At 53.3% G+C, this 12741-nt stretch overlaps 1 protein-coding gene across 1 annotated transcript in view; it reads left to right on the forward strand.

Moving 5' to 3' along the window:
• The first annotated feature begins 9945 nt into the window (after nt 1–9945).
• LOC136108100 (rho GTPase-activating protein 39-like) overlaps nt 9946–12741 on the forward strand; it is a 54082-nt gene continuing 51286 nt past the window's right edge. Inside the window, exon 1 of the mRNA XM_065849616.2 lies at nt 9946–10088. Within this exon, the coding sequence (XP_065705688.2) occupies nt 10078–10088 (11 nt within the window). The 5' untranslated portion in view covers nt 9946–10077. The remainder of the gene's footprint in view (nt 10089–12741) is intronic.

Below are 12741 nucleotides of genomic sequence, written 5' to 3' on the forward strand. Positions count from 1 at the left end.
CCGCATGCTCGCAGTCTCCGCCGCGCCGCCTGCTGCCTGCGCCGCCGCCGCTGCTCCCGCGCTGGCCCGGCCGGCGGGGCCGCCCCTGGGCCCGGGCCGCTCCGCTCCGCCCGGGGCTGGGCTGGGGGCGCTCGGGCGCGGGTCCCCGCGCAGCCGCGCCCAGACCGAGCGGGTCGCCCTGGGGCCGGGGCTCACCGGCCGGAGCTCGGGCAGGGCCGCGGGAACACGGCCGGGGGCCGCGAGCCGAAGAGCCGGGCTGCCAGCGCTCCATCAAGTCACGGGGGAGTTTTTACACTAATTGAGGAAAACCGATGTGCAAAGCCCCAAAAAATTTAGGCCCATCCTTGGCTAAGTCATTAAACTTGTCCTAATTAAAGGATGGGGATGGAAGCTGGTGAAACTGAAGAAGTAAATGACAAATGAGAGGATGAATCATAGAATCACAGAGCAGTTCGGATTGAAAGGACCTTCCCCACTCCCCCAGTGCCCCCCTGCCATGAGCAGGGACATCTTCACCAGCTCAGCTTGCTCAGAGCCCCGTCCAGCCTGGCCTGGGATGTCTGCAGGGATGGTTCAGCCACCACCTTTCTGGGCAAACAAATGAAGCTCCCCCCAAAAAGGTACAGAAACCAAGTAACAGCCACCAATGTGCTTCTGTACAAATTCTAGCAATCAAGAAATAAGGTGGAACAACCGGACTACCCAGTTTTGACTGAGAATAACCTTATCAGAAGTTGGTGCGAGGCAATTAATCAATGGGACACAGCAATAGCAGGGGACGGATTGTACGGGAAGAGCCAAACAAATTGTGCTTGTGGGGGAGTGGAGCCAAAGAAACCTCAGAACCAATGCTCCTAAACGATTTTCATCTTCCAACACTTAACATCGAACCCCTATAGTTAGAAAATTCACATCTCAATAGGAAAACGGGAGTATTAGGTCTACAGCAGTGAGTAGTCCTCAAAACCAGTGGTGGTGACAGTGATAAGTTCAGGAGATCAGAGAAGCTGCTGCAGTAGAAAACATCATCACAACAAAGTGCCTCCAACTACCCCCACACCGAATGAGCGAGTGTCTCACCAGCCTGTTATGTAGCTGCTACATTTTAGATCCCACAAAGGACTGATTTTTGGAGCAGCTGGTTGGAGAACACAAATAAGCAACTGGGTTTAGTGCTGAGATGCGAGAGGCTTCATTCAGAAACATGCTATTAAAAGAGCTATGTGCAAGAGTGATTAAAATGTATTTGATACTGTATCATTAAAAGAATAACAGAAACAAAGAAATTTCTCCCCAAAGACCTTATTAAAAAAATGAATAAGCCAAAAGCACAACATGCTTGTAAGAAGCACGGAGATTGCTAAAATGGCTGAGAACGGTGTATATCACCAGGAGGAAAAAGAGTAAAGATAGGCTGGTATGGCTACAAAGCACAGTAAAGAAAGCTATTGAAATATGAAATTAAAAATAAAACACCCTTCAAAATGTGAAGCTGGTGCAGACCATGTCCATACAGCAGCAGAGTGGACCCTGAATACATTCTAAGGTGTCAAATGGATCTGACAGGAACTGCATAAGGTGGCTCTGAGCAGATCCTGTCTCCTGGCACCACTGGCGATGAGATCTGAGCTTCCCCCATGCATCAGCCTGCCTGTCCTCAGCTTCTCTTCCACTCTCAGCGCTGGACAATGCTCCTTCTCCTTCCAGAAGCTCTGGGGAGGTGTGAGCAGAAGGAGCAGCAATGCCAGCACCTACACCCACCACTTCTACTTGCCCAGGAACTTTATTGACCACTCCTGGAGATCAAGACACTGGGTGAGGCAGAACTTTGGCTTCATTTAGACCAACCATGCTCATGCTGTTGTTGTTCCTGCTTGTGAAGCTGTTCTCAAGGCCCCAGTGGCAATAACAAGCCCCTATAGCTCTAAGCAGCCTCATCTGATGCTTGTGCCCCAGCCATGCCCAGGAGCCTCAGCTGGGGCTGTGCTGGGGGTTCCCTTGATCCAGCGCTCTCACCAGTGTGTCCAAGGCCATGCCCGGCCCTGGGTCTCCCTGACCTGCAGCCTGACTGCCTGGCCTGGTCTCAGCTCTGCCTGGTCACTACAGACCTGCATGGCTGGCCCTGGGCTGTGTGTGGCCTCAGTCACCATCACTGGCCTGACCCTGACCCTGACCCTGACCTGCAGACCAACCTCCCAGGTTGAGCTCAGACCCACCTCATCCCCCCGAGCCGCTCAACAGTCTGGGCCCCAGGCTGCCACTCAGGGCTGCTCCGGCACGGTAGGGCCTCCCACAGATGTGCTGCCATGGGGATCACCCGGGGTTTGCATCGGGTCCTCCCCTGAAATGTGGCTCAGACATGAGCCCAAGCGTTTCATCGTGCCCCTAGCAAGAGCTGTTGGCAAAGGGCAGCCCTCGGGGGTACGGTGACAGAGACGTGTGTGTTCATGTTGTCAGCACCCAGCCTGTCCGCACAGTCTGCACTTACAAGAACCAGCTCATTGAGTTGGTCTGCTTAGTAGATATCCAAGATGTTTAACCGACTAGCAAAGAACAGCTTTCAGAGGGGTTTGCCTAGAGCTGGGTACCTGGATGCTGAGAGGAGCCGAGCTTGCCAGACAAAGTGCAGCAAATGCAAACAGGGATGTTTGGCATCACAACACTGGCAACCACAGCATCAGAAACTTCACTTCTCCCTGTGGTTACACGGTAGAGCAAAGAACTTGCTGCCATTCGCACTGACTACAGCAGGAGCACAGTTCAAACCCGCGACTGTATGAGAAAGGATAAAAGACAAAGAGTAATAAACCTCTTCTTGCACTCACTGTAGGACTTTTGACACCAGTGTGTACTAGTAAAGAGGCGGTGCGCAGGTAGAACTCAAAACACTATCTGAGGGCAAAACTAAGTCTTAAAAAATGAAATCTGTATTATTTCACTGCAAAGATCCTGTGAGAAAAAACAACCTGTAGATATGTCAGTTGGGGTCATCTATAAACAACAAAATGGAGCAAATTTTTTTGTTATAGTTAAGAAGACGAGCAATAATGGGATGAAATGGAGAAAACTTATAATGCAAAACACCCTGACAGGGCTTCAGATAGGTGTCTGAATGATTGCCCTGGGAGAAAACAAGTTCAGCAAGAAATACGCGCAGAAGAGCCTCTGCGCTGGTGAGAAATGGCAGCAGTGACCTCTTGAGTCCCCGTCTTCCTTTAACTCTGCAGTCCTGACTGTGGGATTTTCCTCTCAGGTTTCTCACAGAAACAGAGATTCAATTAATTTGTCAAGGCTTGTAAGAAAAAAAAAAAACATCAGACTGCCAGATTAGCTTGAGAAATTACAGGTTCTGTCTGTGGCTGAAAAATAAACTCAGTTCTTGGCAAGAACCTACAACAATATTACAATCTGGCACAAACATCAGCCACAGCGAAGCCAAGCGAGTCAGGCAGCTTGTGCAGGCCAGCGGGAGAGGGAGCGGGGAGTCCCAGTGACACGGGACAGCTGTGTCACCACCACCCACGCTGCTGTTTGGGTTCACGTGGCAGCGCCAGCTCAGTCTTGTGTCATCAGCCTTGGCCACCCGCCTCTCGGCAAGTGTCCTGTGCTCTGGGCAGCTGTCCCCAGCTCGGGGTGGCTGACACCGGACTCGTGCAGCCAACCCACACACGCAGTTTCATGTTTTCCAGCACATAACGTCTCCTGCAGGGGAGAGAGCACCGTTGTCCAGCTCGTGCGCTTGGACCCATCCCTAAATCCTTAGAGGACGTGCGCTGAAAGCAGCAGAGCTCTTAGCAGACACAAGGAGGTGTGAGAGGCTGTGACAGAGTAGCATCCCTTGGGAACCTGTAAGGGATGTGGTGGCAGGGACATGCACACCTTTTTTTGGGGAGTTTTCATGCCATGGCATTTGGAAGCCAGGCAGGGAAAGCTCTGCCATGGACATTCTCCTGACCTTCGTTGCCAGCATCCTCAGAGTTCGGCTCATAGAAAGTGATCTGGGAACAAGGACTTCCCTTCCCATGCCAGCCTGGCTTTGGGACAAGGACCACTCAGGACAGCAGAGTCGATCTCCTGGTTCACAAGGGACACTCTCACCGCCACCTTCCTCCTCTGCCCTCCTCTCCTCCCAGCCCGTTCTGGTGTGTGGCTCTGCTCCTCATCCTCACCCCAGTGCTTGTTTGATCACCCACTGGGCCGGTTGATGTCACCAGCCTGGTAAAATGTCCCTCACTGCTGTTTAGTGCCAGTTTAATGAGCTGATGTGGTTCACCCAGGCCAAGATGAACACCAGGACCAAGAGCCAGAGCAGCAGGAGGAGCAGGATCATGTACGGGGAACCGTCAGCTCAGCTCAGCCATCTCACCCACCGCACTCTTCTTACTCCTCCAAGGGCTTGTAATCGCTGTATCTGATGCCGTTCTCCTCTTTGCAGCTCCCCTCTAAAAAGGCAGAGCTCTCTTCGGCTGTGGAGAGCAGGAACCCCTGCTAGAGCTCATCCCGCAGCTTTGTCAGCAGCCAGGGAGCCACGGTAGCAGGGAAGATGGTAGAAACCTTTGCTGTATGTTTTTAGTCACAATCTGTTTTAGAAAGCAGGAGAGGAAGCAAAGAGCATTTGCTGCTCCATCTGTTTCCGCGTCCCATGCTGCTCAGGTTGGGTTACAGCCAGCTGCTGCCATTGCCAGCCGGTAATGCGATAGCACGTCTGCTTACTGTGCAATGGAGCTAAAGACGGTGAGATGGAGAAAACTGGGGCAGGATGACTTTTAAAAAGCCCTGCTGCAGAACATCTGGCTTGTTACATAAATTTATATCATGCCCACTATAAAAGAAACCTGCTGATTGCTGCTTAAACACACATATTTTTACAAATGGTCAAGTATCTCTGAGTAGCTCTTTCCAAAGGTGAGTCCTGGGCTATTCGATATCTCCAGTCAGCTTCAAAACACAGACAGGGTTAATTAAGAACAGGGGTGTTTTTTCTTCACCTCATGCATGCTAAGACCGTTTGTCAGAGAGGGCTCTCACAGCACACAATGCAGAGAACCCCAGTCAGCAACTCCTGCATCCAGGTCAGCCTGGTCCCGTTCAGTAAGGTATTGGAGACATTTGATACAAGATGTCTGTGCCCTGAAATAACCACATCTGCCTGCCCAGCTCGAACCTCAGGCGCCTTGACCCAGAATTACAGATGTATTGATCAGAAGGGACCTTTGGAGGGTGTGAGCCCAAACTCTTGTTTGAAGTGAGACCATCACCACCACTAGATCAGGTCAACCATGACTTTGTACAGTCAAACCCTGAACACCTCCAAGGATGGAGATCCCATCGCCCATGCAGGGAACTGCACTCCCTGGTCAGCCTAGCACTTTATCTTGTTTCCTGTTGCAACAAAGAGCTGCCCACAGTAAGAAATCTTGCCCACACATAGGCAGTCACAGTAGTAGCTTGGCAGTAGTTTCACCTATTTAACATATGGCTTTCACAGCACAGAATGTTTTCTGGCATTATTGGCTCCCTCAGCACAAGAGCTGCTCCTGCTCCCCCTCCCAACCTCGGGGCCATAGGAGGTGACAGGCGAGCTGGAGACAAGGTGACAGCATGGCGATGCCGTACCCACTGTACGAGTGGTGCCGAGCAGGTTCAGTGATGGTAACCAGGGTCAGCCACTGTCTAGTGACTGCTGATAAGTCCCTGGTGACGAGGCAGGTCCCAGGTAAAGCCAGCTGGTGGGTCAGGGTCAGCAAGGGCACCAGGCCTGGCACAGACTTCACTGGAATGTAGCTCAGGAGTGGCCAAGGGTAAGGATCTGAGCTTAAATTCATCTCCTGAGCAGTGCGGGGAGCCCCTGATGAAACATCTCCAAGCTCATCCTCCCACCATCGCTGCTGCTCTGGAGGGCTGACCCAAAGCTGCAGCTCCACCGGGTCAGTGCTAACCATAAGCTCAGACACCCAAACCTTCTCAAGCATTTTAGGTGTCTACTCCCAGTATCACCAGTCTCTCCTCAACACAGGGTTTGTTCACTGTTACTCCCCCTTGCTGCATATGGACTATGGGGCTGGTACTGGGCTGCGCTGGTTCCAGGCTGTGCAGTCCTGTTTGTTAGCAGAGGCAAAGCACGGACAGTGCCCGCCGGCGCGCACCTCCAGGGCAGGGTGCTGGCTGTGCTGCCAGCTGCTGCACATCTGCCTGGGCACTGCCCCATCTCCCCAGCCCAGTACATGCTAGCAGGGCAGCAGCATTGCAATATGGAGCTCTCCTCACCTTTAGCATCACCAGTCCTTCCACACCCACAGATGACGAAGACCTCTCAAAGTTCTCCACCTGCCATTTCCTGATGTGCAGCGTGTGCACAAGTACAAATGTCCACCAGCTGTGCAGCTTCTTGATCGGGGGGTGGGTGTCTGACTGCAGACACGGTTTCTTCCACCTGGGAGCAGCATCTGAAGAAATGATTTGAGTATGATCTCAGGGACCTGGCTCCTTTTGCAGTTTTTTCACTGACATTTGTAGGAAATATCCTTCAGCCAAGAACAGGCAGCCAGGGGATAACTTGGCCTGGAAACATTGCTCATACATCTCTTAATTCATCCTACAGTGATCTACTGTTCACAGCCTCACAATTCATGAAGGCTGTTTCTTCTTGCAGGCAGTGTGGTTTTGTTATTAGTGAAAGAGCCAGGGTTTATAACCCTCTGTCCTCAGAGACACTGCCATGTCTTTGCCGTGCTCCCAAAGACTGTTCAGACACTTCTTATTCACCTTCTGCTGCCACCTTTGTTGTACTGATGGCAGGTATCACGACTGATGGGCTTCATCTCCTATGTGTGTGTCACAGAGTGACACACCTACATCCCTGGAGGAGAACCTCCTTGTGTGAATGTACCAGGTATGTGGGGGACTACGGGGGGTCCGTGGATTCCCTGATGGAGGGCATGGGAACAGAAATTAGCCTTGAAGATATGAAGGTTTACCTATGAGGAAGATGGGAGTAAAGGAGTATCCGGAGATGTTAAGGATGTACCCGTGAGAGAGAAGGGAGTAGAAGAGTAACATTGATGATAGCAAAACTAGCCAATGAGATGTTATTGCTGTAACTTGTAACCAATAGTGAAGAGACACATGAACTGGTAAAACTGTATAAAAATGCACTTGTGGCAATAAATGGCATCTACTACTTTCATCCTGGAAGAACTTGGTCTATGTCCTTTGTCCATCTCAACCACGACACAGGTACCACTAATAGAAGTTTTCCTCAGCCTGTGAGTGCCCGAGCTGTGAAAGCCTCTGAAAAAGTCACTGCAAAGCTCTCACAAAGGAGGATTTCTCTGCAGCTGCTTAATTTTTGGGATTTTCCCCCCCTGCCCTGAGTCACTGGTGCTGACACAGCTCATGTCCACCAGTGCTCCCTGGCTCTCCCAAAGAGCTGGACCATGGTCCGGCAGCTTTGCACCTGCATGCAAGTCACAGCCTCACAACTACCTATGGTAGCTGAACCCCCTTTTACTCAGCCTTCCTCTCCCAGCACTGGGATCTCTGCTCCCAGGAGTGCCCTTGGTGCCAGCGAGCATGTGACCATGCTCTGGTTGCAGAGGTTCTGCCTTCATGGTGATTTTCTGGCTCTTCATTTTTATCCCCTCCTGCCGCATGACTTTGTGTGAGAGCACAGGGCTGCTAGCTCATGACCAGGGCTGATCTGAGATGTCATATCAGTGTGTCTTCTGCATTCTTCAGCGCTGTCAGCTCCCCTGCTTTGGCCTCACAAGAGAGGGGATCTCTTCGTGTGCAGAATCATGTCCCAAGAGTTTTAGCTGCAGCAGCTGAGCCATGAAGCAACAAGCCTGCCAGAGGTGTGGGTTGCAAACAGCCTGCACATTATCATCAAACACCTAAATATGCAAAATAAAATGAGAATGTCACAGAAAATTGAAGTCTTGTCTGGTCTCTTTTGCAGCCAACTTCTTGTGTACCGTGTCAGGTCACTCATTTTGGAGGAGCCCTGAAGCTGGGCCTCTTGCAGCCTCCCACCTCCCAGCCTCTATTTTCAGTCTGTCCAAAGGCTCTTGCTAGCACAGCAACATCAATCAGGCTGTTAAAAGTTTTTATACATCAAGTCTGTATCTACAAGAGCCCTTGAACAGAGACTGCCCGGCTGCTCTAAGCATTTCCCCAGTACTGCTGTTTTGCTCAGCACAGCCTTTATTGGCAAAGGTGAGTAATATCTGCATCTCTGTAAGGAAAGCTGCCAGTTTAACCACAGGTTAGAGCTACACCAGCAAATCTTTGTTTCAAACGCAGACCTGGTTTAACTCTTCCTTTCCTTTCCCCCCAGCCTGTGCCTCAGTCCTTGAGCTTTGCAGCCCCGCAGAACTCAGCGTTCCCTGCCCGCCATCCTGCAGCACCGCCGGCGTCTCCAGCAGCTTCGCAGCCCCTGCGGGGCCCCGCTCCGCTGGCCCCCGCTGCACAGACCCCCCTGGTAAGCACAACGCAGCTGCGCGTCCAGCCAGCGAGCGCAGTGGCCATGATCTCACTGTCTCTCTATTTGTTATTTAAATGTGCAGTGGGACTTTCACGTGAATGTCTTCAGATTAAGTTACTCTGAAGTCCTTCGGCAGCGCCAAAAGGCTGTCTGCAAGAGAGCACGGCGCGCGCGGTATTGGTCTGTGCAGGGACCCCTACACTGGCTCTCTCAGGGTGATTAATAAGCTGAACAGACTCGTTTCTGACCGTAGCAGAAATTTGCTGTGTGCTGTAATACGGGCCAACAATCACTCAATGGCAAAATCTATCGAGTATCTGCAGAGGTTTTCACCCGCAGTTAGAGGGGTCTGAGGCATCTGGGCAGCTTTGTCCCTGCATGGGGTTGTTTTTATTCTGGAATAACATAAGCTCGTACAGAATTCGTTGGGTGCAATGCCACATTGCAGCAGTCACTGAGATAACAGGGGCTCTGCCGTGCCAAGTGACACACTCCAAACTGCTGGCTGACAGAAGCTGATCTAGCAGGGCTGACCTTTGGTACACGGGTTGTTTATTCAGACTGGTCATGCTGGTCGAGGAGCAGAGTTCTACCTTTTCAAATTGCTGTTCGTACACTGACGGCTGATCCAAGCGTGCGCGGGGGACACACCTGGTCTTCCTGCACAGCCTTGACCAGACGACTATGGGCTCAGGACACAGATGAACGCAAAAAGTCCCCAAAATCTGCCTAGGCAAAATTGCCGGGGCAAATAGAGGGCACATCTGGGGAAATCCAGCTGTGTGGTAGCTTTACACCACAAACTGGCCCTAGGGTCCTCATCCCACTGTGTGACCTTGCAGGGACAGCGCAGCATTCAGCTCCGAGGAAGATGTTTTTCCAGCACAGATGAAGACGTTTTCCTCTCTTGATGGTCCAGGGTGGTTCAGCTCCCACTTGCATAAGTCTTGCCTTCTGTCCCCGCTCTTGGAGGATGCCAGGAACAGGGCAGAGCAGAGCTGCTGAAGCCCCGTGTGCTGCGGGGGCAGCTGCCCCTCGGGACACCTGCGGCAGAGCCGGGGCCACACGGTGTACCCGGCAGCCGTGATCCAGGCCCTGCACCAGCCACAGTCTCCGGGTGCTCTTGTGCCCCTAAAGCTGGGGGCAGGTGTGTGACCCGAGGACAGCCCCACACCATCCGTGAGGAGGGTACAACCACGATTTTCCTCACAAATTAAGTCACAACCGACCGTCGCCATTGATCTGTAGCTCATATAATGTTTCAACTCCTCCAGAACTGAGGTCCCAGCTCCGCTTCGCCATTGCTCGTTTCCGCCGCTCGCGGTCCGGGCCGGGAAGGGCTCGGCGGGCTCGGGAGGGCCCGGCCCGGCCGCCGCCAGGGGCTGCCCTCGGCCCGCGGGCCCGGGCGCCGCTGCTCGCCCCGCCCCTTCCCTCCCGGCCCGGCCCGGCGCGGCGCGGCGGCCCCCAGCAGAGGGACCCGGGGAGCGGCCGGGGGTCCCGGTGGCCGGGCCGGGCCGGGCCGCGCCGCCCCCGGGCGGGGCCGGGATCGGGTTTCACATCCTGCCCCACTCGCGGGCGGCGCGGCTGAGCGGGCCATGGCGGAGAGGTGAGTGCGGCCGCCGCGCACCTGTTGAGGCGGGCGGGAGGCGCCGCCGCCTCTCGGGGCTGGCGCGGGGAGCGGGACGGGGCCGGGGCCGGGGGCGCCCCTGGCGCGGGGCCGGGCGAACCGCGGGCCCCGGCGCGCAGGTGAGGGGCGGCCGGGCCGGGCGCTGCGGCGGGGCCGGGCGGCCAAGTTGTGCGGGAGCTGCTCTCCCGCAGCCCGTCTGCGGGGGAACCTCCCGCAGCCGCTCGGCTCCCGCCAGCCCGGGCCCTTGGGACGTGCCGGCCATCGCCGGGACCGGGCTGTTCGCAGGCTCCGAGCGCTGGCGGGCGGGTGGCCCCGAGTTTAGCTGGGCTGAGCCGGCCTGACCCCCGCCCGGGGCGCCCGGGCTGGGCTGGGCCGGGCCTTGGGGTCCGGCCGAGCGGCCGCTGACAGCATCGCCCTCCCCGGGGGGAGGCCGGGCTGTGCTGGGTGCCCTCGCTCCTCTGAGGACGGGTCGTTAATCGGAAGCACCTTCTGATTTTGTACCCGTTTTAGACCAGGCTCGCAGCCTCCAGGATGGCTTGCATACATAGGTTGCTCTCTGTCGCTTAAAACAACCAAACCTAATTTCAAAATGACCATGTTTTTGGGGTGAAGCATGGGAATGTGAGTTGCGCTCGGTTTGCTGGAGGGGGGTGAGCAGGATCGGGTTCGCTTCTCACCTGGCAGCGGGCAGGGAGCCAGGCTCACCTGTTGGCAGTGACAATGGAGGGCCAGGTGGCCAGGCCAGTTTCCCAGGCTGCATCCTGCTTCCCACAAACACGGGCGGATTTCACAGCTCCTCTGAATAACCCCATTCAGGGAGAATTCCTCCTGGTCACTCTGTGCCTTGGCTGCTGGACCAGAAGTGGTTGAATTAAGTTTGGCTGTGCTGGGAGGAAGGTGCAGAGCCTGGCAGAAGCACTGTCAGCCCCACGGCCGACGCCAGTTGCTCTAGTGCTGTTTTGCTAGTGGGTTATTTTTTTCATCCTGGATCAAAAGCTCATTGAACATTCCTGCGAGCGGGGCTCTCCCCAGGGGCACCGCATTTCAGCCGGCTTCCCACATTGTCTGGGGGAGAGGAGGGAGGGCTGTGCTGGCATTTTGCCCAGTACCTCTGTGACAGTGCAAGGTGTTTGGAGTGAATTTTTAAATTTCTCTTGTATTTGAAGTTGTTGTGGTTTTTTTTCCTTCTGTCTCTTCTGCCTCTTCTCCAGCAGAACGTGTGTTGAGTTAGTCTGTAAGAAGGAGTGTCTTGGGAAGGGATAGCAGATCGCTTGAGAGTGGATGTAGAATACCAGAATTCATCCAGAGCGAAGCCATCAGCACAGCAGCACGTTCTGGGGCTGCCAGCGGCAGCAACTTCCAGCGACCGCTTCTGCCTCCGTGCTCGTGCAACCCAGGGCGCTCGGGGATCGTGGCTGCAGGTTGCTCACATTGGGACAAACTGGGAAACCTGACAAAGCCACGCAGCTTTGGGGCTATCGTTCCGCTAGCCAGTGCAAGGGAGCACAGGGCTTCTTGCACCAGATTTCAGTGTATCCCCGCTGACTATCTCTTTGGTGCTTTTTGAGTTCAGTGTTTGCCGGGTTGATGAGACAGCTCTTTCCTATCGGTTGGATGGAGGCTATTTGGAGCAATGCTGAGATCACAGTGGATTGTAGGAATGCAGATTTTGAAGCCAGGTTTTTGGTTGGATAGTTCACATGCCTTCTGTATTCACGACAGGTTTACTTAGCTGAAACAGATGTCTTGGCCTTAGCTGGGAGCACATGAGCTACAGGGAGATCTAAGTGTCCTGGCCCTGGTGCGTTTTGTAACCAAGAGAATTTTATGGTCGTCCTTATGATGCAAAAGGCTGCTTCAGCCTGATCGTTACTGGATCTACAGCTGAAAACCTCCTGTGAGACTTGCACATTTAATGTGGCAACAGGAGATGCAGAATCTGGTTCGCTGAATGCTGCCCTGCTTTAGGGACACAAGAGGCACATGCCTCCCATTCAGCTGGTTTACTTATCACTAGAAAAATGTTACGTGTGGTGGTACAAAGATGAAAGGAGGAGAGACCAAGACTCCTGTAGTGAGCTGCATAATGAGTAAGAAAATCTTGCAGATTCCAATGTGTTTGTATCTGAGCTTTGAGGTTTTTAAAAATCTATTCTGCCGTTCTCTTGGAGTTTGCTTCATAGGATTAGGGCAACTGCCTGCTGGCAACCAGGTAAAGTTTTGTAAACCAGGGAACAGGTTGGTTTTTTCCCCCACAGAGCCATGGAGGAAGAACTGTTAGCGTCATTGAGAGGCTGTGGGAAGGACTGTAAGATCTCAATCAGCTTTAATGAAATGACTTCTTTAATCAAAGATAACAAAACATAAACTGCCATAGGATTTTGGCTATAAGTTTATTTAAATATGCATTTTAATAAACATTAATATTCACGAACCCTTTCTTTGAAGTTGCCAAAGGATATCTGTATTTCTTGATAAGGCAGATGCATTAGTGAGAATACTACTTGCGTGCCATTTTAACTATGGAGGACAAAACTCTTCAGTTTGGACGTGCTGTTTTAGCAGCACGTTTTTGGGATGTGAGCAGAGGAAGATCTTCCACCAGGGACTGCTGAGGCCCTGAGGATGGGAC

The sequence above is a fragment of the Patagioenas fasciata genome, chromosome 16 (genome assembly GCF_037038585.1).
Source record: "Patagioenas fasciata isolate bPatFas1 chromosome 16, bPatFas1.hap1, whole genome shotgun sequence".
Taxonomy (NCBI): Eukaryota; Metazoa; Chordata; class Aves; order Columbiformes; family Columbidae; genus Patagioenas; species Patagioenas fasciata.